Source organism: Oncorhynchus clarkii, chromosome 13, assembly GCF_045791955.1.
Source record: "Oncorhynchus clarkii lewisi isolate Uvic-CL-2024 chromosome 13, UVic_Ocla_1.0, whole genome shotgun sequence".
NCBI lineage: Eukaryota > Metazoa > Chordata > Actinopteri > Salmoniformes > Salmonidae > Oncorhynchus > Oncorhynchus clarkii.
In genome coordinates this window covers 25,770,330-25,796,422 of record NC_092159.1, presented here as the reverse complement: position 1 = coordinate 25,796,422, position 26,093 = coordinate 25,770,330, and the positions used below count along the sequence as shown (strand labels likewise).

Here is a 26,093-nt window from a genome sequence, read left to right as displayed (position 1 = left end):
AGTATCAGACCACTGCAAATCTACCAAGACCTGGCCGTCCCTCTAAACTTTCAGCTCATACAAGGAGAAGACTGATCAGAGATGCAGCCAAGAGGCCCATGATCACTCTGGATGAACTGCAGAGATCTACAGCTGAGGTGGGAGACTCTGTCCATAGGACAACAATCAGTCGTATATTGCACAAATCTGGCCTTTATGGAAGAGTGGCAAGAAGAAAGCCATTTCTTAAAGATATCCATAAAAAGTGTTGTTTAAAGTTTGCCACAAGCCACCTGGGAGACACACCAAACATGTGGAAGAAGGTGCTCTGGTCAGATGAAACCAAAATTGAACTTTTTGGCAACAATGCAAAACGTTATGTTTGGCGTAAAAGCAACACAGCTGAACACACCATCCCCACTGTCAAACATGGTGGTGACAGCATCATGGTTTGGGCCTGCTTTTCTTCAGCAGGGACAGGGAAGATGGTTCAAATTGATGGGAAGATGGATGGAGCCAAATACAGGACCATTCTGGAAGAAAACCTGATGGAGTCTGCAAAAGACCTGAGACTGGGACGGAGATTTGTCTTCCAACAAGACAATGATCCAAAACATAAAGCAAAATCTACAATGGAATGGTTCAAAAATAAACATATCCAGGTGTTAGAATGGCCAAGTCAAAGTCCAGACCTGAATCAAATCAAATCAAATCAAATCAAATCAAATTTATTTATATAGCCCTTCGTACATCAGCTGATATCTCAAAGTGCTGTACAGAAACCCAGCCTAAAACCCCAAACAGCAAGCAATGCAGGTGTAGAAGCACGGTCCAATCGATAATCTGTGGAAAGAACTGAAAACTGCTGTTCACAAATGCTCTCCATCCAACCTCACTGAGCTCGAGCTGTTTTGCAAGGAGGAATGGGAAAAAATGTCAGTCTCTCGATGTGCAAAACTGATAGAGACATACCCCAAGCGACTTACAGCTGTAATCGCAGCAAAAGGTGGCGCTACAAAGTATTAACTTAAGGGGGCTGAATAATTTTGCACGCCCAATTTTTCAGTTTTTGATTTGTTAAAAAAGTTTGAAATATCCAATAAATGTCGTTCCACTTCATGATTGTGTCCCACTTGTTGTTGACTCTTCACAAAAAAATACAGTTTTATATCTTTATGTTTGAAGCCTGAAATGTGGCAAAAGGTTGCAAAGTTCAAGGGGGCCGAATACTTTCGCAAGGCACTGTATGTCATGTTTCTCATGCGGGAGGATGCCACAATAACAATATGTCATATAAATAGTAGGCCTCTGTCTATATATAGTACAATACCATGTTTCAGCGTCAGCATATTTGTTTTGTCCCTGTTGCAGCAAGAGTACAAGTAGCCACAGCTTGGGAGGGGTTGGATTTCAGTCAAGTGCATTCCAGCAGATATTTTATTAGTAGTGATGCGGGAGTTTCACATCTATACCACATTATGCTTCCCCGTATCCTCAAGTAATCCTCAAACATTCTATTCGCCACAACAGTTGATTTGGGTTTAAACCTTGTTTTCTCACATTGTGATTCAAACCTGAGAGACTATGGGTCTTAGCTAAGTTTCTAATGTATTATTCCGAGATATTGAAAGACAAGAACAAGAAGCTTAGAGCAATGTGCTTGTTCATTTAGTGGACCTTCAAAGCCCACCTGGTCTGTTCTCGTCGGGGGTTCGGACGTGACCACAGCGTCCGTCATTCAGAATAACCTTTTGGCCTCAACAGCCTGCTTCCTTCAGCCACACCTCACACAGCAGCTGAGAAACCAAAGAGCGAGAGATAGCGACCCTTCTCTGTTCTTACCCACGCCACCAACACTGAGGATGCGTCACAAATGGCACCACATTCCATATATTATATGGCACTTTGGACCAGAGCCCTATCAGGCCTAGTCAAAACAAGTGCACCATATAGGGTGCCATTTGGGACACAATCTGTGTCTGCATAAGCCCTTTCCACCACAGTCGGGTGAGTCAAACAAAGTAATTAGTCAATAAATACAGAGCAACCCAGGCGAAGCAGGGAAGGGGGCAGCCGCTAGGCAGGAAATCTACTGTGTCATTTTTCCCATCACTGTACTGTACCAAGCTGTACCCTCCTACTAACTGTCTGGGTTACTAACTGGGGTTTTGGTAGCACTTTACATTGAGTTGCACTCATACCGGTGTCGTAGCCCTGTAATTACTACTCTTATAGGCTACATGTAGCAAGGAAATATGTAATTACACTCTAGTTACTTAAGTGTTACAAAGCTCTTTACCACATAATATGCGTAAATTGTATGACAGGACCTCAAAGCATTGAAATGGTTCCTTTCTGTGTTGTTCATACAGCAAACTGAGAGAAACTGGTCCTGTAACTTATTTTTTATTTTCAAACGCAAAGAGATTCGTGGGGGTAGGAGATAAAAGTCTATGAAAAAAGACTCACACACATAGTGTGAATTAGACAAGACAAGTCCTTTTTTTGAAAAACAGCACAGTACGGCAAAGCAATACCAGAGCACTTGCAATAGTTATCGTTACTCGTCCGTAGAGAGTTTGTGGTAAAACTGTAAACAGGACACTATTGCCTCACCTTATTGTAATTTTCCACAATTACAACAATTTCAATATAAAAAAAAAAGAAGAAGAAGAATGGTTTCCAGGGTGTTTGTTGTTTTAAAAAGACCCCCCAGTAAAATACGGACATCGGCTTCTTCTCTTGCTTACAAGTCCACTGCCAAGACAAGAGTGTCTTCACCCTCTATAACTGTCCATGCAATGCAGCAGAGAAGGGAAAAGTGAAGGACTAAGTGTTTGTTTGTATTGGTTGAATTAACAGAGTATTGAGGTGTCCACTGGAGAGCTCCAGTAATTGTAGTCCCCAGAAGGGAAGTCCTCACAGCGTCAGAAGTCCACACAACGTCAGAAGTCCTCACAACGTCAGAAGTCCTCACAGCGTCAGAAGTCCTCACAGCGTCAGAAGTCTTCACAACGTCAGAAGTCTTCACAACGTCAGAAGTCTTCACAACGTCAGAAGTCTTCACAACGTCAGAAGTCTTCACAACGTCAGAAGTCTTCACAACGTCAGAAGTCCTCACAACGTCAGAAGTCTTCACAACGTCAGAAGTCCTCACAACGTCAGAAGTCTTCACAACGTCAGAAGTCTTCACAACGTCAGAAGTCTTCACAACGTCAGAAGTCTTCACAAGGCATGATAGGGTTTCCAAGGCCTCTCATAGTCACGATGGTGGTTCAGCAACAGTGGCTACTCAGACTGAACCACTTGAAGGAAATGGGGGAAGTTGGAAAGGGGGGGGGGGTGGCACCAGCCCTACTGACAAACAGTCAGGTAATGGTGGTGAGTTTGGGCTGGGCACTAGCGCAATCGATATCGCTGGGTCCCGGAAGAGTCACGGAGGGAGGGGCAACACTGAGAGATCATGCCCCAGCGGTGGGGGTGGTTGGTGTGAGGGTAGAGGTGATGGTAGGGGCACCAGTGAAGGTCAGAGTGATGCGCATATCCGTGCTGATCCGACCGCCATGGGACACGCCGTCCTCTGGAATACCTGGCAGTTCTGCTGGGGAAACAAACAATGAGTAAAATTGAAAACAACACCAGTGTGTAAAAAGTTACTTTAGCAATAAAACTGTGTAGTGTTACTTTAACTCTATAACACTGTGTGGTGTTACTTCAACACCATAACACTGTGTAGTGTTAGTTTAAAACTACAGCACTGTGCACGGTTACTTTAACTCCCACAGAGACATGTACTGTGTGCAGTGAAGCGGCACTACAATGGGGTGACATGTCGGGACAAATGGATTTCCCCTATCCCACTAACTCTTAGATCAGTGTTCATGAAGGAAATGAGAGGAGGAGGGAGGAAAAAGAGGCCACTGGTTGAGCAATTTAGAGCTGGCTAGAGTGCAGCACTCTGCGGCTGAGCAAGAGAGCAGCGTGGCTGACCCATTCTGTTTCACTGACACCAGGGGACCCAATCAACAGGCGCTACTTCCCGATAGAGAGCAGAGGCTAAACGCCCCCGAAGCCTTATTCTCTCTTTCTTCTCTTTCGTTTTCTTTCTTTCTCATGAGTCCCTTCACTGGTGCTCCCCTCAAAAGATGGCAACCCTGACCCCTTGGAACGATGTTAGCAAACCTTGGCCGAATAATTGGCGGAGAGGCTCCTTTAAACAATGGCCTCCAGCGGTGTTAGGGCAACGCACAGGGGTCAGTGAGGAAGTTCACCAAAGGATGCCTGAGGGGGTTTCTGGGTAGAGAGAAACATTTTGTACGGGGGGGGGGGGGGGGGGAATAATCCTGTACGCTCGTTAATTTGTGGGCCCGTAATCGCCTATTGTCTGGGAAGAGAAAAAGGACGATTTTGCCCAGCCTTGGCTAATTTTGCGGAATAAGAAGAAAAGAAAGAAGAGGGCCAAACGACCAGGGAACAGTCATTTCTGCAGTGCAGAGGGGTCCGGGGGGCTTCTGCATGGCTTGCTTCGGATCTGAACTGACAGGTGCATTGTTTCCCAAGGACCCATAAGCTCAATAATCGCAAGGGGAAGAAAACGTAAATGCTCCTTCTGAGGAGTCTTTAATTGACTTTGGTTTCGAAGTAATGTCGCCGAGTGACCGTATTAGGAAAAAACCCGACGAGTCTCGAGTCTCTCTCCAGTCTCGGCCGTAAGCGGCTCGCTTAATCTTCCCCGTTTGCCGGGCTTAATGAAAACATCTTATGAAGGAACTGGAGCCCTTAATCAAATAAGGCGGGGAAACCATTTCACGTCCCTCGTTAATGATCAATTCATTCAATGGGAACGTAAAAGAATATCGCTCATCTCTTATGATTAAATTGACCCCGCAATCTTTGAGAGCTTTACTTTAATTAGCCACTCAATAGGGCCGAAATGCAACTGTGAGGGAGCTGGATGCCACCATCACTCAGTAGACGGCAGAGGAAGATTGACTCTCGGCCTGTGTCGGTCTTGCTCCTGTTCCCATAGGATTTCGGACGCCGCCTCCTACCCCATTAACAATTGTCACGTGACAAATTCGTTAGCACTACGGCTTTCCATCGAGCGTTCACTCCGGCTGTTTCTAAACATGCACGTCTGAGAAGTCGACTATGCTTTCTTTCTTTTTCTCTCTCCGATGGTTGACCCTTTGACAGTGGACGGCCATAGCAGGTTCTTTCCCACAGTGCGTGTGAGAAGCGGGAGCAAGGAAAGGTGGTCATTTCTGTCCACGTGACCAGTCAAATAAATCGATTGGTCACACCACCAGCGTGTACATATTTCATTTAGACCAAGTCAATTAGCTTTTGCCTTTTCATCCTGCTGCAACGTGGCAGTAGCTTCATGCTGCGTTCATGTACCGTACACTCTGTCTCTGTGTGTCCGTGCTAGCATGCCTTGTACCTTCTTCGTGATGCTGTGAGCTCGGAAAAGTATTGGGACAGTGACACATTTTGTTGTCGTTTTGGCTCTCTATTCCAGCACATTGGATTTGAAATGATACAATGACTATGGGGTTAAAGTGCAGACTGTCAGCTTTAATGTGAGGGTATTTTCATCCATACCGGGGCGAACCGTTTAGAAATTCAAAAGTATTGGGACAAATTCACTTATTTGTGAAGTAGTCAAAAGTTTAGTATTTCGCCCCATATTCCTAGTACGCAATGATTACATCAAGCTTGTGACTCTACAAACTGGATGCATTTGCTGTTTGTTTTGATTGTGTTTAAGATTATTTTGTGCCCAAATGAATGGTAAATCATGTTTTGATATTTTGGAGTCACTTTTATTGTAAATACGAATACGTCTACATTAATGTGGATGCTTGATACTTACAGTGCGTCCCTTTGGGCTCTGTGCTAAGTCCGCAAGGGGTCACATGTAGTGCCACTGTCCCTCCACGCCCATACCCATGCCCATCCCACCCATGGGCCCTACGGGGAGAGAAGAGGGACAAATTAGAGAGTTGTGAGGATGGGGGAAGAGAAGGGGAATAGAGATGAAGAGGACAAAGACTTATTATTTGGGTCAGTGAGGTGAGGCAATGCAAATATTGCAATGTGACTGGTCACACCTGGTCAAGACTGTAGGGGGAGAGGGAGGGCAGGGGAGATAGGGTGAGTAAATTATACTGTGACAGGGAACCAGTCAGGTCCATGGTGTGTGTTGAGGGACTCAAAAGTATGTGTGTGTGTGTGTGTGTGTGTGTGTGTGTGTGTGTGTGTGTGTGTGTGTGTGTGTGTGTGTGTGTGTGTGTGTGTGTGTGTGTGTGTGTGTGTGTGTGTGTGTGTGTGTGTGTGTGTTTGTGCGTGCATGTGTGCATATGTGCATGTGTGCGCGTGTGTATGTGTGTGTCTGGGACGTAGGAGTTAAGAGATAGGAGTCTTTACCAGGTGGTCTGATTCCCATGTGTGTCTGGCCGTCCATTACGAACCCTCCCATTGGTTGACCATCTGGGGTGTAGGGCCCTCCTCCAGTCACTGGCGAAAAAACACAGGCCGAGACAGAAGGAATTGCTAATTAGAATATTGCATAAGTTTTAATTACCGGTGCGCCCCCATAAAACGTCCCCCTCCCTTTCCTGGTTTGGTCTGTCCTCATTATTCTCTCACTATTATCCTCTAATTACAAGATTATTTGGTAGGTAATTTTCTTCATCAACAGGCTTAATTACTAACAAATGACTTTGTTTGTATTGGTAAGAGTTAATATCATGTTGTCCTTATGGCTTATGCTGTGAAAGAGCAACTTGATATCAGCAAATAGATTACTGTTCTGGCAACTTGAACGTAATTACCTCGAAATACACAGCAGCACTGTAAATGGGAGATAAGTCACTTATAACAACACTTTGACTCATTAAACGCGCGTTTAAGCGAACCACTTAACTATGATTATAGTACGTAATTAAGGAACTACTTTTCCACCAGGTTACTATTTAATCCATCCACTATCGCTTATGGAACAATTAGTGGCAGAGGAAGGGGCTGTGATTCGGCTTTCTGTCTCCCTCATATCATAAAGTGTAGGCAGCCTCAGGTAGAGAGCTGGTTCTGGTTACATGAGCCGGAGCAACAGTTCAAGCTCCTCGGTCCGTCTTTGAACTTTACAGAGTCCCCCTAATGCAACCCTAACCCCTAACCCTCATCACAGGTCATAAATTTTACAGCAGCTCCAAAACAAGGCATGTGCCAGGGGACTGCTCTGTCTTTAGCAGAGAGGGAGAGAGAGGAAGATAGAGAGAGAGAGGGGGGAAAGAGAGAGAGAGACTAACGAAGTGAACCAAAATCCTACTCAACAACTTTTTACAGTAGACAACGTGTGTTTATTTATGAAAAAGTTTTAATTCTGAAATTACATTTCAATTTGTAAAATAGCTAAGGAAAACGACTGGTCATATTTTAGCTTCAGTTTCACTTGCACCTTGTTTGTTTTTTAATCTAAGGTTAAACGTTCAATGGGCTGGCTAGTCAAAGTGATTAGCGTCTTTGTCTGGGCTAATCCTCTGGGTTTTAGTGGCCCTTCACTCCCGTAGTTAAGTCCGTCCGTCCGTTCAGTTAAACACATTGAAGACCAGAAGGGGCAAAATACTGGAGATAGTAGCAGGAGAAGTACACCAACGATTCATTTATGTTTTAATTCATGTAAAAAAAAATTGAGATGTTTTAAGATTTGTTTTGATCTATGTTCACCTGTTTACTTGACGAGTTCATATTCCTGCGTTGACTTGAAGTGAAAAAGCTTTACCACATGAATTGAAACCCCTCAAATTTGACGGGAGACTTGCCTGCTCTATTGGACTGGTCGATCATGGGCTGTACAATTCTTCGTCTCGCGTTGATGAACCTGAAAGAGAGGGAATGAGGGAGGGAGGGAATAGGGGAGGGCAGTGGAGGAGAGAGAAGACAGCAACAGGTTATAAATGAGGCCTGGCGAGCAGCATATGATTTCAATGTACTGTTTCGGGACCACAGAGGAAAAGCATTCATTCGACTTTGGCGTTACGAGAAGAAAAAAAGACTCGCTGTCAGCGATGGTTGCCTGACGTTGTCCAGGCGTCTGGTCTACACTTCACTAAAAGAACGTGGAAACCTCAACTTCCTCTCAAACTGTGGCTTTCAAAGAAAAAAAAAATGGCTTCTTGGACAGTAACTGTGATTCTTATCAAACCAAACACCTGGAATATCTATGAGTTCATAGCAAACGGCCGCTGCTGGTGGAAGCAGACACTTCTTTGATATCCACCAATACAGTAGACACTTGATATACTGTCTCTGAAAATGTTGGTCCTTTAAGTCCAAAACATTTCATGTCACAGCAAAATTCTATTTAGCTTTTCAATACATAAAATACACCAAGCACTGATTAAGTAAAGTCCTCAAGTACTAGTGTATTACCTGAGGTGCATTACGGAATAGCAATGTTTGCAGAGAGTTGCCCTACATTCATACACGTCCCCTCTAAGTATAAATGTGCTCTTGAAAGCCATCATTCTGGTATGCATGATCCCTGAACTTTGACCCTGGCGGCCCCGTGACCCAGCGCCCTCGGCAGAGGAGCACTCTGGTCTTGCTCAGCCTAAAGCCTTGTGAACCCGCCCCGTGACCCCTGCCGACCCGGGGAGTGAAAGCTCAGTGGTTCCAACTTGATTTATGTCCCCCTGCCTTTTTACCCCTGGCGGGATGGTTCCATTTCATCTTTTTCTTCGGGAAAAAAAGAGAGAAGCGAAAAGGGGAGGAACGGGTTTCCTTTTCAGGGAAACAAAAGCCACAACACTCCTTTCAGCAGGGCCTGAAAAAAGGCAGAAGCAGGGGGTGGCAGGGGGGCGGAGGAGTGGGAGGAGGAGTGGGGGGGTGAAGATGAGGGGGAGAAGAAGACACTAAGAGAGAAGTGAGGAGAAGAGGCCGAAACTGAACGAGAAAACCGAGTCATATGACGAAGCCTATCTAGAGCTGCATGCTTTTTCAGTGTAATAACATACTGTATATCTATCAGACAATAAAACGTGGCTATTAGGTGATGTTTTGGGTGATAGAACCATAAAAATAAAGGGGAACCAATTACTTTCATATCAACAAAGCCTCGACAAATGAGGCGCAAAGTCCCTTAGGCCAGAGTGCTTCCACAAAAAAACCACAAGAAGGACATTTCCTTGATGATACTGTGACGAATCATGGTGGTGAGCACAGGGGGTGTATGTAGTGTTAGGGGTCTCAAAGGAGAGAGAGATAGAGGGAGAGAAAGGGGTGGATAGGCTGTGGGGCGCACTGTTTGTGTGAGAGCCCGGGCGCCACCACACACCCCCTAGCTCCGCCTTTTAAGCAGCCAATGAAAGGGGGAATAGAGCGCCATGTGGCGCGGCCAAGGCTGCGTCCTCTGTTAGGGAGTTAACAGTTTCACCCCTCCGCGAACCCTTCACACCATGGGACTGCGTTTATGGCCCTGCTTCAGCCCTCCGCTTCCCAGCGCACAATAAGTGCGACCATCCACCCCTCTCTGGCTCCCACTCCCACAATAGAGGCCTATTCTTCTGACTAGACGTGTTGTAAAAACCCTCCACTTTTGAAAAGCGTTGTTTTTCTTCAGAAAGACATTATTTTACGACGGCTTTGTGTGATATGAACTTGTACGCTTAGCGTGTAGTGAAGTAAGCACTTCTAGATTCAGCCAGGGTATCCACAATAGGGTTAGGGTCAATTTCATTTCAATTCAATCATCTCAGGAACTATTGCATTGAAAAGCCTTCCCTTTACTTTCACTTCCTGAATTGAAATGGAATTGACTCCAACCCTGATCCACAACTTTATAAATACTACCTCACCACCAAGCACCATCAAATGTACACATAAAAACACAGACCGAAAAGCATTTTCTGTTTAAAGTAATGCCCCCAAGAAAGGACAACCCCAACAACTGAAATATCCTTTAGCTAATTTGGTGCGGTGGCATCTGTTCTCGTCCACTGCAGGCTGCAGAGCTGGAGCCTCAGCACGGTGAAACGCCTCTCCTGTGAGGATTAAAATAAACGAGCGCTCCCCTGCAGTCTGGGCTCCCCTGGTCGTAAAATGGCCCCTAAACCCACCTCCCCGGGTGTCATTCTCAGGTCAGCTTCCCCCTCCCCCCCTCCCCTCCCCCTCAGTCCCCCCACAACTCCCCCCTTGCACGACCGCCCTTGGGTGTGTTTGAATAAACCAGTCCAGCTGTTTGCTGTGAAAACGCCATTGACATCACCCCCCCCCCCCCCCCCCCTTCTCACCTGTTCCAATCAGCATATGGCCCTGTTATGAGGTGGGGGGGACTTAAACGCTTCGGCAACCTCTCCACAACCTCTCCGCAACCTATCCTACTGCACTTAGTATGTGACTGATAAACGAGCCCATGCATGTACAGTATATTCAAAGCACTAACAGTACGTAATTAATGTCAATTGAACGATGACTATGCAATGCATGTGTATGTCGAGGAAATTGAATGTGCTGCTGCTTCATTTAAATCAGTGGTGTAAAGTACTTAAGTAAAAGTACTTTAAAGTACTACTTAAGTCGTTTTTTGTGCACTCTGTACTTTGCTTTTCTATTTATATTTTTGACAACTTTTACTTATACTTCACTACATTCCTAAAGAAAATAATATAGTTTTTACTCATACATTATTTTCCCTGACACCCAAAAGTACTTTGAAAACTTAGCAGCACAGGAAAATGCTCCAATTCACACACTTATCAAGAGAACATCCATGGTCATCCCTACTGCCGCTGATCTGGTGCACTAAACACACATGCGTTGTTTGTAAATTATGTTGGAGTGTTGGAGTGTGCTCCTGTCTCTCCATAATAATAAAAAACAAGAAAATGGTGTCGCCTTCTTTGGTTAAGAAGAAGTATATGTATATATATACAAATATGGAATTGAAATGTTTTATACATTTACTTTTGATACTTAAGTATATTTTTTACCAAATACTTTTACACTTTTTACACAAGTAGTATTTCACTGGGTGACTTCCACTTTTACTTCAGTCATTTTCTATTAAGGTATCTTGACTTTAACTCAAGTATGACAATGTAGTACTTTTTCCACCACATAAATTCCAAAGAGGACATAGAAAAAATGGGAGAAAAAACGTCAGCGCCAGCCGCTGAGTTGAGAGGCCAAACGGCTCTGAATTCCTACACACACGCTCGAATATGTGTAACGCTCCACCGCAGCCGGCGATTCCAAGAACAGTACTTGTGTGTGTGTGTGTGTGTGTGTGTGTGTGTGTGTGTGTGTGTGTGTGTGTGTGTGCGTGCGCGCATGTGTGCCAGCGTGCTTGTACACATACATACGTGCATACGCACAACCATGCATGTGTCTGTGTGTGTGTGTGTGTGCACATTTGTGTGTCTGTGTGTGATTCAAAAAAAAAAGGACATACGCGGGCGTCACCTATAACTCCCCACGGCAACATTAGGCTCTGTTGTTGAACAGTGGGAGGCCATTACCTCATCACTAAACCCCCCCTTACCCCCCTTACAACCATCAGTGGGTACCTCTCGCCAAACTCAGAGGAGTGTTTCCATTAACTAAACTGTGAACCCGCCATCTCTCCATACACAGACAGACACACACAGATACTGGTAGAACATAGAAATACACACACACACACACGCACATGTCCATTTAAAAGCATACATGGGAGAGACACCAACAAGAATGCCTCATTTGCAGTTTTCTGAAAGCAAAGTTGGCTAAACTTGCAAATTCATTTGTATTTCTCAGCATAATGCAAGAGAAAAACCTGGACTCCCTCTGAAAATCAGCTCGCCAGCCAAGTTACCACGGTAACAGACAAATAATAGATGACACAATATTAGCGTTGCTGCAAGAAGTCATCAATCTCCATCAAATGAAACAATATTTCCCATACCCCACCCCTCACCACCCATCCAGAATGTGCAAGCATCCTATCTACCTCTCTATTTATATTCTTCCTCTCCCTCCATTCCCCACCCCACCTCTCTCACACCCCTGATTCCCATGGGGCCCGTGTGGTACTACTACCTGCATGCTAGGATGAGCAGCTAACCAACGCCCCTGAGAACCTATCCTGATTGTGTCCCTAATGGCACCCTATTCCCTATATAGTGCACAACTTTTGACCAGAGCCTATGGTCAAAAGGAGTGTAAGGGGCACTGGTCAAAAGTAGTGCAATATAAAGGGAATAGGGTGCCATTTGGAACACACACAATGTTTCACGACCTCACCGTCCTTGAAAGAGGAAAAGTGTGTCGCTGAGTGTGGACCAGCAACAAGCTGGGTTCTCCGCTCTACCTGGCTACAGGACATGTCCTTTCTGTATGAGTTTTGAAACAGAGTGAATCGGAAAGGTACTACTGTGCACTGTCCAATAGCGATGCAGTTTTTCGTTTCCATTGTAAGACATTTTTCTACGGTGTGCCTGACTGAACAGGACCCAGGCAGGCATAAGTGCTGATTGCAGCTGAGTGTGCAGGAACACGCTGGGTTCTCCTCTCTACCTGGCTACAGCACCTGGCCTCTCTGTGTGAGCCATTACCTTCCGCCCAATAAACATGGCAGTGTGGCACACCGCAGGCCATCTTCGCTAGTTTTTGCTAATTATTACTGCACTATTCAGGTAAGAGTGAGTTTGAGATTTCAGATCTTTGTGGCGCATGTATTTGTATTAATTGTGGATCCCGTCTTCCTGGGTTACAGCCAAATTAAGGCAGTTATATACAATTAAAAACATGACATTACATTTCACTACAGATTTCAGAACACATTAAGTGTGTGCCCTCAGGCCACTACTCTACTACCACATATCATATACAACACAAAATCCATGTGTAAGTGTGTGTATAGTGCGTATGTTATCATGTGTGTGTATGTGTGTGTCTCTTCACAGGCCCCGCTGTAACATAAGATGTATTTTCATTTGTTTTTTAAAATCAGATTTTACTGCTTGCACAAATTACTTGACGTGGAATAGAGTTCCATGTAGTCATGGCTCTATTTAGTACTGTGCACCTCCAATAGTCTTTCCTGGACTTGGGGACTGTGAATAGACCTCTGGTGGTATGTCTTGTGGAGTATTCATGGGTGTCTGAGCTGTGTGCTAGTAGTTCAAAAAGACAGCTCGGTGCATTCAACATGTCAATACTTCTCACAAATACAAGTAGTGATGAAGTCCATCTCTCCTCTACTTTGGTCCATGCATATTATAAATGTTAGCTCTCTGTGTACATTTAAGGGCCAGCCGTGCTGCCCTGTTCTGGGCCAATTTTAAGTCCCTCTTTGTGGCTCCTGACCACACTACTGCAGTCCAGGTGTGACAAAACTAGGGCCTGTAGGACCTGCCTTGATAGTGCTGTTAAGAAGGTAGAGCAGCAATTTATTATGGACAGACCTCTCCCCATGTTAGCTACTGTTGCATCAATGTGTTTTCACCATGACAGTTTACAATCCAGGGTTACTCCAAGCAGTTTAGTCTCTTCAACTTGCTCAATTTCCACATTATTCATTACAAGATTTAGTTGAGGTTTAGGGTTTAGTGAATGATTTGTCCCAAATACAATGCTTTTAGTTTTTGAAATATTTAGGACTAACTTACATATTTCTTGCCACACATTCTGAAACTGAATGCAGGTATTTGTTAAGTGTTGCAGTCATTTCAGTAGCTGACATGTATAGTGTTGAGTCATTAGCCAGTTGCAGGTCATTAGTAAAGATTTTAAAAAGTAAGGGCCCTAGACAGCTGCCCTGGGGATTGCCTGACTTTACCTGAATTATGTTGGAGAGGCTTCCATTAAAGAACATCCTCTGTGTTCTGTTAGACAGGTAACTTGAAGCACAATACATCAGGGGATGTAAATCCATAACGCACACATTTTTCCAGCAGCAGATTATGATTAATAATGTCAAAAGCAGCACTGAAGTCTTAAAAAACAGCTCCCCCAATCTTTATATTCTCAATTTCTCCCAGCCAATCAGTGCCGTACATGTCGAATGCCCTTCCCTATAAGTGTGCTGAAAATATGTTGTTAATTTCTTTACTGTGAAATGGTAACAGACTGATTGGTCGGCTGTTTGATCCAGTAAAGTGTGCTTTGCTATTCTTGGTAGTATAATTAATGTTGCTTCACTCCAGGCCTGAGGGCACACACTTTCCTGTAGTCTTAGATTGAATAGATGGCAAAGAGGAGAGGCAATATAGTCTGCTATCATCCTCAGAAATGTTCCATCAAGTTGTCAGACCCAGGTGGCGTGTCATTGTTGATAGACAACAATACTATTTTCACCTCTTCCGCACTCACTTTACGGAATTAAAAATGACAATAGTTGTCTTTCATAATTTGGTCAGTTATGCATGGATGTGTAGGTTCAGAATTTGTGGTTGGCATGTCATGCCTACGTTTACTAATCTTGCCAATGAAATACTCATTAAAGTAGTTGGCAATATCAGTGGGTTTTGTGATGAATGAGCCATCTGATTCAATGAATGGAGCCAAGTTAGTATTTTTGCCCAAGATTTAATTTAATGTGCTCCAAAGCTTTTTACTATCATTCTTTATATAATTTATCTTTGTTTCATAGTACAGTTTATTCTTGTTTGTGTTCCGTTTAGTCACATGATTTCTCGATTTACACTACGTTTCTGGCTGTGCAGCCAGACTTATTTGCTATTCCTGTAGCCTCATCCCTCTCAACCATACAATTTTTCAATTCCTCATAAGCCCACAGTGATTTAACCGTTTTTATAGTGCTTTTAATAATTTTATTTTTAATTTTTTTATTTTATTTTTTTTTAAATTTTACCCCTTTTTCTCCCCAATTTCGTAGTATCCAATTGTTGTAGTAGCTACTATCTTGTCTCATCGCTACAACTCCCGTACAGGCTCGGGAGAGACGAAGGTTGAAAGTCATGCGTCCTCCGATACACAACCAACCAAGCCGCTGCTTCTTTAACACAGCGCACATCCAACCCGGAAGCCAGCCGCACCAATGCGCCGGAGGAAACACCGTGCACCTGGCCACCTTGGCTAGCGTACACTGCGCCCAGCCCGCCACAGGAGTCGCTGGTGCGCGATGAGACAAGGACACCCCTACCGACCAAGCCCTCCCTAACCCGGGCGACGATAGGCCAATTGTGCGTCGCCCCACGGACCTCCCGGTCGCGGCCGGTTACGACAGAGTATAGTGCTTTTCTTAATGGGTGCGTGCTTATTAGTAACTGGAATGGAATAGGCAATTTCATAAATGTGTTAAGTGCAGCATCTGGTTGCTCCTCATTAAACAGAAAATATTATTTACATATATGTATGACCTCTTATACAATATATTAGGCACAGCCTTTGGAATTTTGGTTTTCCTAGATACAGTGGGGCAAAAAAAGTATTTAGTCAGCCACCAATTGTGCACGTTCTCCCACTTAAAAGAATGAGAGAGGCCTGTAATTTTCATCATAGGTACACTTCAACTATGACAGACAAAATGAGGGAAAAAAATCCAGAAAATCACATTGTAGGATTTTTTATGAATTTATTTGCAAATTATGGTGGAAAATAAGTATTTGGTCAATAACAAAAGTTTATCTCAATACTTTGTTATATAGCCTTTGTTGGCAATGACAGAGTTCAAACGTTTTCTGTAAGTTATCACAAGGTTTTCACACACTGTTGCTGGTATTTTGGCCCATTCCTCCATGCAGATCTCATATAGAGCAGTGATGTTTTGGGGCTGTTGCTGGGCAACACGGACTTTCAACTCCCTCCAAAGATTTTCTATGGGGTTGAGATCTGGAGACTGGCTAGGCCACTCCGGGACCTTGAAATGCTTCTTACGAAGCCACTCCTTCATTGCCCGGGCGGTGTGTTTGGGATCATTGTCATGCTGAAAGACCCAGCCACGTTTCATCTTCAATGCCCTTGCTGATGGAAGGAGATTTTCACTCAAAATCTCATGATACATGGCTCCATTCATTCTTTCCTTTACACGGATCAGTCGTCCTGGTCCCTTTGCAGAAAAACAGCCCCAAAGCATGATGTTTCCACCCCCATGCTTCACAGTAGGTATGGTGTTCTTTGGATGCAACTCAGCATTCTTTTTCCTCCAAACACGACGAGTTGAGTTTTTACCAAAAAGTTATATTTTGGTTTCATCTGACCATATGACATTCTCCCAATCTTCTTCTGGATCATCCAAATGCTCTCTAGCAAACTTCAGACGGGCCCGGACTGGCTTAAGCAGGGGGATACGTCTGGCACTGCAGCATTTGAGTCCCTGGTGGCGTAGTGTGTTACTGATGGTAGGCTTTGTTACTTTTGTCCCAGCTCTCTACAGGTCATTCACTAGGTCCCCCCGTGTGGTTCTGGGATTTTTGCTCACCGTTCTTGTGATCATTTTGACCCCACGAGGTGAGATCTTGCATGGAGCCCCAGATCGAGGGAGATTATCAGTGGTCTTGTATGTCTTCCATTTCCTAATAATTGCTCCCACAGTTGATTTATTCAAACCAAGCTGCTTACCTATTGCAGATTCAGTCTTCCCAGCCTGGTGCAGGTCTACAATTTTGTTTCTGGTGTCCTTTGGCAGCTCTTTGGTCTTGGCCATAGTGGAGTTTGGAGTGTGACTGTTTGAGGTTGTGGACAGGTGTCTTTTATACTGATAACAAGTTCAAACATTAATACAGGTGCCATTAATACAGGCAACGAGTGGAGGACAGAGGAGCCTCTTAAAGAAGAAGTAGGTCTGTGAGAGACAGAAATCTTGCTTGTTTGTAGGTGACCAAATACTTATTTTCCACCATAATTTGCAAATAAATTCATTAAAAATCCTACAATGTGATTTTCTGGATTTTTTTCCCTCATTTTGTCTGTCATAGTTGAAGTGTACCTATGATGAAAATTACAGGCCTCTCTCATATTTTTAAGTGGGAGAATTTGCACAATTGGTGGCTGACTAAATACTGTTTTGCCCCACTGTATAGCCACTATACAGTATTATGATCACTACATCTGATGGATTTGGATACTGCTTAAGAGCAGATTTCTGCAGCATTGGTAAAGATGTGACCAAATACATGTGGATGATTTCGCGCTTCAACATGCAGGACTTAGTGAAATAAAAGAATGAAAATGGCAATAAAACAACAACGATAGAAATAGAAATAGCACTATATACATAATAACAACTGTGGCAGCGATTAATTAATTGAGGTGGAGGCAGAGTAAAGACTATTGAAGGGTTGTGGTGGGGTGGAATGACCATAGGGGGAGCACCGTGACTATTGACTGAAATAAAAACAATACAAATTGCAATAAAAAAAGTTATAATATACATTAACAACTGCAATAGCGATGAATGTCGTTAGGGTAGGCTACATATGTTAATGTGGGCTATTTTTAGCACTTCTGAGAATCGTGATTGTTTTTATTGCTTTACTGGGAGGCTTATCAGAGGTAGACATGACAGTGATATTTATGTTGGAGCTGATAGTGCAGGGTGAGCTGCACACAGTGGACTCCCTACTAGGGCACGCCACCTCAGTGCTCCAGTATAACTCCGGTTCGTTCATAGGCAGATGATTAGCGCATACAACAGCTGTAGAATTGACAGAGGATTGTTCTGTGGGTATTGATTTTGACAGATGCATATTGGGAAATACTGTGCATAGTGCATACATATAGGGAAATACTGTGCAGAGCGCATACATATAGGGAAATACTGTGCATAGTGCATACATATAGGGAAATACTGTGCATAGTTCATACATATAGGGAAATACTGTGCATAGTGCATACATATAGGGAAATACTGTGCATAGTGCATACATATAGGGAAATACTGTGCATAGTGCATACATATAGGGAAATACTGTGAATAGTGCATACATATAGGGAAATACTGTGCATAGTGCATACATATAAAGGCTAAACAGTAGTTGGAATGGTGTAGAGTTAAACCATAAACCACTGATTGCATTTTCTGTATTTGCTAATGTATATTGCTGCGTATATTCGCCTAGGCTAGGGTTCAATTGGATAGGATGTCTGTACATCTGTACATGTGAAGACTGAGATTTCTCATAGAGTAATTGAATCATCATTCTTGTCTATGTTTTGCCTCCATAACCAGACAGCATTAAACCCCTGGCAGGCTATTACCTCATACTTTGTTAATAACTGTGGATAGTTATTCATAAAATAGATCAAAGTACAGTGAAATGTGCTACTTTCTTCTTTCAGATGAGTAAATACTGTAGTAAATGCACCGAAGCACCACTGGAACTATTCTACAGGTTTCCTCTCTTTCCAATTAACTGAAGCCAACAGACTGTAAGGGGGGATATTTTCGGGTGTTCCCAGAGGAATTAATCATTCAAATCATTAGATGCAGGTTGCCTGGGGTGGAGTAAACTAACTAAGGCAGCATCCCAAACGGCATCCCATTCCCTATATAGTGCATTACTTTTTACCGGAGCCCTATGGGGAATAGGTTGCCATTTAAGACGCGGCCTAAGTATTACTGCCATGTAAACACATGCAGACGCCAAACAACCCCAATCCAACTCACCAATTGTTGACTTGTAGGATCGTTAACCCTGTGTCCTGGGCCAGTTGTTTCTTCTGCTCTTCCGAAGGGTAAGGATGCTGTTTCAACGAGAAAAAGAAAAAGAAAGACCATATGAATATAAAGGAAATAGTAACTGAAAGAAAACAAAAAAATGGCTTTTGTGTTGTTTGTGTCGTTGTGGCTGTACTAGCAGCGGCAGCTGCTAATTAGCGTGGACAAATGGAGGTGTGGCTCCAAAGACTCATTAGGGCAATATGAAATGGAATCATAATTAATGGTGTGTGTGTGTGTGTGTGTGTGTGTGTGTGTGTGTGTGTGTGTGTGTGTGTGTGTGTGTGTGTGTGTGTGTGTGTGTGTGTGCGTGCGTGTGTGTGTGAGCCAATTAAAGAGTTTACCAAAGTGGAGAAACAGCTATATTAATTAGGGGTGATACTAGTGCTTTGCACATACACACACACACACACACACACACACACACAAGCACACACACACAAGCTCCTGATAAGCCCTAGAGTAGGTTGAGCTGGCTCTCTTAGCAGTGGGGGGGATATAGATACAGGCGTGTGGAGTGTGAGTGTGAGTGTGTGTGTGTGTGTGTGTGTGTGTGTGTGTGTGTGTGTGTGTGTGTGTGTGTGTGTGTGTGTGTGTGTGTGTGTGTGTGTGTGTGTGTGTGTGTGTGTGTGTGTGTGCGTGCGTGCGTGTGTGTGTGAGCCAATTAAAGAGTTTACCAAAGTGGAGAAACAGCTATATTATTTAGGGGTGATACTAGTGCTTTGCACATACACACACACACACACACACACACAAGCACACACACACAAGCTCCTGATACGCCTTAGAGTAGGTTGAGCTGGCTCTCTTAGCGGTGGGGGGATATAGATACAGGCGTGTGGAGTGTGAGTGTGTGTGTGTGTGTGTGTGTGTGTGTGTGTGTGTGTGTGAGAGCCAATTAAAGAGTTTACCAAAGTGGAGAAACAGCTATATTAATTAGGGGTGATACTAGTGCTTTGCACATACACACACACACACACACAAGCTCCTGATACGCCCTAGAGTAGGTTGAGCTGGCTCTCTTAGCAGTGGGGGGGGGATATAGATACAAGCGTGTGGAGTGTGAGTGTGTGTGTGTGTGTGTGTGTGTGTGTGTGTGTGTGTGTGTGTGCACGTACGCGTGTGTGTAGAGATGGGAGTGTAAGTCACATGGGAAGAATCCCAATGCATTTAACAGCGCTCCCTTTTCTATTTTCTTTTTTTTTTTCTTTTTTTTTTTTGAATTTTACCCCTTTTTCTCCCCAATTTCGTAGTATCCAATTGTTGTAGTAGCTACTATCTTGTCTCATCGCTACAACTCCCGTACGGGCTCGGGAGAGACGAAGGTTGAAAGTCATGCGTCCTCCGATACACAACCAACCAAGCCGCTGCTTCTTTAACACAGCGCACATCCAACCCGGAAGCCAGCCGCACCAATGCGCCGGAGGAAACACCGTGCACCTGGCCACCTTGGCTAGCGTACACTGCGCCCAGCCCGCCACAGGAGTCGCTGGTGCGCGATGAGACAAGGACACCCCTACCGACCAAGCCCTCCCTAACCCGGGCGATGCTAGGCCAATTGTGCGTCGCCCCACGGACCTCCCGGTCGCGGCCGGTTACGACAGAGCCTGGGCGCGAACCCAGGACTCTGATGGCACAGCTGGCGCTGCGTACAGCGCCCTTAACCACTGCGCCACCCGGGAGGCTGCGCGCTCCCTTTTCTATTTACTTTCCCCTCCTACTCCCTAATCTGACAGAACTGGATAGGGGAGCACTATGTCAGTAACTAAACCAAGCCTATGGCTTTCAACCACCTCCAGACCTGTCAAGTCAGTGAGAATAAGGGAGCTAGGATATAGGAAAGTAGGTCAAACTATGGGTTGACCAGAAGAGGAAAACATCCACTGTCCCAGCCCTTCATAGGCTGCATCCACATCCGACCGTGATTGGGAGTCCCATAGGGCAGCGCACAATTGTCCCCAGCATCGTCTGGGTTTGGCCGGTGTAGGCAGTCATTGTAAATAAGAATTTGTTCTTAACTGACTTGCCTAGCTAAATATAGGTTCAATTTAAAAAATGTAAACAATTAGATCTACTGCTATTTAACATCAAATCAGAAATCAGACCTCCACTGTGACCGGTTCAAACCAACTGAGATGCCAAACACCTGCAGGCCAATTCCACATAGGCACAAAGCTAGAAATGACACGCTTTACACCTGGAGAATATTTATCTACCACATCCTTTTTTTGTGGCGACAGGGAGAGGGTCTTTGATGTTACTGAGTTTTTTTCCCATTGACACTGAATCAATTGGTAATGGATGCCTTTCCCTCTTGTTTCCATGTGATTTGATTGTAGGTCATTGGCCTAAACGGAGTCTAATTCGCCACAGAAAGTGATAATCTCAGTGTCGCCTCATCAAATTGTCCTTCGCTGTCTGTCGGCCATGTTCCATGTTCCTCCAAGTGGCCTTTGTTCCTGAATAACGTGGATAATTATATCAACTCAGAGAAGGAAAAATAGCAGCAAAACATGTTTGAGAAAATGTGAATTAAAAACTTGCCTTGAACCAATCTCTACAATGACATTCATAAGGAAAAACAAGTTAAGATACCATAACATCTTCCCAGAACACAAAAGTGAAAGCACAATCACACACATGCACACGCAAGTACACACACTCCCGCACACACACACACTCCCGCACACACACACACACACACACACACACACACACACACACACACACACACACACACACACACACACACACACACACACACACACACACACACACACACACACACACACACACACACACACACACACACACACGCACACATGGGAAAGGCTGGTAACCTCAGGCCTAATTTCAGAGTTTCCACTCTGGGCCCCAATCCCGACCCACCCGCTCATTATGAATTATAATCCTGTTAGCAAGGACTAGCGGCTCTAACCGCCCCAGAGTTAAGGCCGGGCCATCCCCAACCCTGTAATCAGCACTGAGGCCTGGGTCCCGTTCAGTAGGGTACCCTGTGGAAAAACACATTGTACACGAGTTCAGTATCTCCCCTTTTTGCTCTGTTTCAAAAGCTTTCTCCCTACTGGACATGACCCTTGGCTCTGACACAAGGAAGATGAAGTTGCCTCTCAACGCTGATCCAAGGTCAGTTTGTGATTTTTCCCTATAACGGTTACCGTTAGGATTATAGCATTTAAAGCAGATCCTAGATTTGGGCCTATAGGGACATTATACTCGGAGCACTCTGGCATGAATGGCGACACAGGTCTGCCGCCAGCTAGCAGCCACTCCATGCTCAGGCAAGAACTGCTCTCTAGCATGCTGGGACAGAATGAAACCATGTCCTCCAGGTGAATGGCTAATAGACACCAAATCTCCAAGGAGACAGAAGACACCAACAGCAGAAAAAGTAGTGTAGAGCAACACTAATACTCAGGGGCAACAGAGCTGAGCTAAGGCTTAGCTGAAACAACTAACCTGAAAATAAATGTAACTTGGCTTAGCTTCCAAACAACTAACTTGAAAATGAGCCTAACTTGGCTTAGAATTCCAAACAACTGACTCTACCGGAAACTGAAAGCAACTTGTCTTATCTTCCAAGCAACTAGCTTTTTACAAACAACTAACTCTACCTTATAATTTATATAACTTGGCTTAGTATCCAAAATAACGGACTCTACCTGAAAATTTAACGTAGCTTGTCTTAGCTTCTAACACTATTGACTCTACCTCAAAATTAATGTCACTTCTTTTCAACTGTTAGCATGGGATACCGAGACTACCAACAGTCAACAGGCCTCTATTTCCCTCCCTACTTACAGCCAGCCTGCCCACTCCGAGGGGAACACCTCGTCACCATGCCTTTCAGCACCACATTAACAGCAACAGAGGGAAGCGTCGTCAACCAGGCCGATCCTAGCAGGCAGGTCTAAACACATCAAATGGAAAGGGGGCCTCTACTGTCAAACTGGCGAGAGAGTCAGTGTTGGAGGGGTGTTGGTCAGAGGGGTTTGTAAACACACACATGCACATGTGCGAGAATGCACGCATGCATGCACGCACTCACACATACACACATGGGCATAATGTACACATATACACACACACACACACAAACACATCATACACTCTTCCACCCTTCTGCAACACACTACACCACAACTCACATAGTGGGCCCTGACTTGCCTGGTGTCGACCACTAAGTGGCTGCCGCTGGGCTGTGGGTTGTCAGGCAGCCTAGGTGGTGACAGGCCAGCTGTACCAGTCTCCCACCTAGCAGCCATTCATCCAGCCAGGCAGGCAGGCCAATGTAGGCCTTAAACAGGGCCCAAAGCCCCAGGCTACATTCCTCTGCTGCTAGCCCCAGCAATGGAGCACGTCAACCAACCCCACCCCCCCCCCAAACAAGGGCCTCTAATGAGTGGGAGTACCTACTACTGACCAATCTCATTAGTAAACGGCAGTAACAGAATACGTGGCATTTCACGGCTATGGGGTAAAAGAGGGTAGGCAAGGGGGCTTGCCACTCTCTTCCACACCTGCTGTGTGGAGGGAAGGGTTGCTGTGAGCAAATGGGGGTTTGAGCTGCGAGCTCTTTGAGTTCACGACTGAACGATCAGCCCGGGCCAATTCAGGGGACGTTTTGGGAGGGTGATTATGTTGTTTACTGGACCAGTAAACCTGTTAGGAGGTTGTAATTACTCCTCATTTGGAGTGAGGAGCCGCTAACCAAGGGGCGGTCGGCCCAGCGCGCCCACAACCGGACACAGCTGAGTAGGACGGGGGCGAGAAGTGTGAGGTGAGAGGAGCGGCGAAAATAGGGGAGGGTAAACGTACTGTATATGAACCATCATCTCGGTCTGCAGAGTTCACCCATCTTTATTTAACACTACATCCCGAGAGAGAGCACTAGCTTTAGACGGGGTGTAATTGAACTACAGTCAGGCCAAATTCTAAACTTCACAAAGAATTAAAAATCTTAACAAACTCAGATTTGTTAGCATTTTGCCATTTGTGGCATTTTGGCAAGGGCAAAATAAAGATGGGTAAGGAGAGGGACACTCCCCCCAAAAAATATATCCAATGTGTGTCCAGCTGCTGTAGGGGAAAGCAATCAAGACAAAACATCAATTGCGGAGCAACACCAACGAGTCAGGTTTAACTGCTGAACTCGTCTCTAGTGCACCCCCAATCAAACTAAAGCTTCCCCCTGTTCACTGTGTACTGCCATCTGCCAATCTCCTCCAGCGTCCTCGGTCCATTGGCCCTCTTCTCCTCACTTCATTATCCTTTCCGGGACTAAACACTGTCCATTTACCTTGTCAGAGAAAAAGGCCCCAGCCAGTGATGTATGTGACCACATGCTGGATTTCTGGGGAGGTCAATAAAGGCGACCCCCGCTGGGCGCTGAGTCCCAAGCCACTGGAGGTCCCTGGGGGCCTGTCAAAAAGGTAATGGATGATGTTTTCACTGCAGGGTGAGGGACCCAGAGAAAGAGCGAAGACCGTCCCCTGACACAATGGGGCGCCAGCATTGGATAAATGAACTCAGATGCCCCACAGGTCTCCTAAAAATACCCTGTTTGGCTGCCCCATCTTTCTGCTCCTCCCTTCTTTGTATGTGTCTCAAATGGTACCCTATTCCCTACATAGTGCACTACTTTTGACCAAAGCCATATAGGCTAGTAGTGCACTATGTAGGGAATTTGATTGCCACTGACTCCAATAATCGTCTTCTCATTACTTCCAAATATTTCCCTGGAACTCAAATAACTCAAATAACTCAAATAACTCAAATAACTCAAATAACTCAAATAACTCAAATAACTCAAATGGGCATCGAGAACAAAAAGGATCTAAAAGAAAGGTTTAAAAACAGTGGCAAGAAGAACTTCAACTACCCCAACAAAGAGGCGCATTCAGCTAAAAAGGGAGGGTCATATTTTTAGTCTGAGAAGCCAAGACGTGATTATACACCATGTGTAATGTTCTTTATTCTTTAATTGGGTGGCGCCAACGATTCTGAGTGCTTGCTTGGATAGAATTAAGGTATAATCAGGAACCGTAGGTCCCGGGACTAAATTGAATTTACAAATATGAATATGGATAGATGGATTCGTCACACGTACATGAGTGGTGCTAGTCGGGGTGGTTTGGGGTTGGGGAGGGGGGGGGGGGGGCAGGAGAGACCAGTCAGGCTATAGTCAATATTTAATTTGTATAATTTCATGTCCCAGATCTAATGACATCAGGGCAAGACCGCATTATAAATGAGCCTCTGTGTAGACGGGGGGAGGGGGAACGGGGATGGGTATGGCTGGCTGCCGTTGGCATGGGACAGGGATTCCCAGCCAGCGTACATATAGGCTGCTGTGTGGCACACCATAGTTTGCCATGGGTGATTGGCACGTCAACATCCAAGGGGGCTCTGGCAATAAACAACCAATGACGAATGGGTTCAAATGACCTGTCGAACTTTGACCTTTGACGATCCCGGGGCGAGAGAGGATGAGGTCATTCCAGGGGCTTCCTGTGAAACGCTAGCCAGACTCCACTTTTTTCTGCTTAGGAGGGCATTCCTTTTTTTCAGGAAAGCAGGATAGCAGGATAGAAAATGTTTCTGCATTGCATGGGTTACGAACTCTAAGGTTCGGGAATTAGGCCATCTCCACCCCAGTTCAGATGTTCTCTTCACCTCTGTGTAACCAGAGCATTCCATAACTCACAGATGTGGGTGTTTTTTAATTACAGGTAACTTGACATTTATTCAAACCCAACTTCAATGAACAAAGTTACCGTACGCTTAGCGACCCAGTACAACTTCTTTTCCACCCGTTTCTGCTCAGGTTTGGGTAGAATGTGCTTTCAGGGTTGGAGCACGCGTTATTATTACAGCACATCTGTGAGCAAGAGGGTGGCAAATTAGCCTCTAATTGCATTAACAGGGATTATGCCTTCCACTTGGTTTTTGCTTTTTACATGAAACACTTTGTAAAAAGAGAAGCAAAAACATGTGAAGAAAACAGCACGTTCTGCGGTGGTTTCTCTTTTACAAGCTGTGGCTCCCCTCTCTCTCGCAGGCTTAAATATTCTGTTCACAACTAAGAGAAATTTTAAAAATCTCAAATGAAAAAAAATAAATAATTATTAATAAAAAATGAGGGAACTTGCTAACCCCTCCCTCACTCCTCACCCCGCCTCCGATCCCCCTCACCGTGGTAACGACACGCCAAATCCCAGTGGATCCTCCCACAATGTAGTGGGCATGGCAACAATCTGAACGCCTGGGTTTCGTCCCATTACCCTATCACATAATTACCTTTTCTTTGGGGAGCCCCGTGTGCAGAAAAAAAGCAGAGGGGGCTGTTTCCTAAATGGCACCATATTCCCTACATAGTGCACGACTTTTGATCAGAGCTCGATGGGCCCTGGTTATAGGTAGCGCACTG

At 44.8% G+C, this 26,093-nt stretch overlaps 1 protein-coding gene across 2 annotated transcripts in view; it reads right to left on the bottom strand.

Moving 5' to 3' along the window:
- Positions 1–2,372: 2,372 nt before the first annotated feature.
- Positions 2,373–26,093, bottom strand: part of LOC139424708 (homeobox protein Meis1-like) — a 37,666-nt gene continuing 13,945 nt past the window's right edge. The window contains exons 9-13 of one of the 2 annotated variants that reach the window (XM_071176792.1): positions 18,593–18,669; positions 7,806–7,864; positions 6,409–6,498; positions 5,855–5,952; positions 2,373–3,577 (exon numbers count right to left, since the gene is read on the bottom strand). In XM_071176792.1, the coding sequence (XP_071032893.1) occupies positions 5,894–5,952; positions 6,409–6,498; positions 7,806–7,864; positions 18,593–18,669 (285 nt within the window). In that variant the 3' untranslated portion in view covers positions 2,373–3,577; positions 5,855–5,893. Of the gene's footprint in view, positions 3,581–5,854; positions 5,953–6,408; positions 6,499–7,805; positions 7,865–18,592; positions 18,670–26,093 lie in introns of both variants that reach the window. The other variant, XM_071176793.1, reaches the window with a different exon arrangement.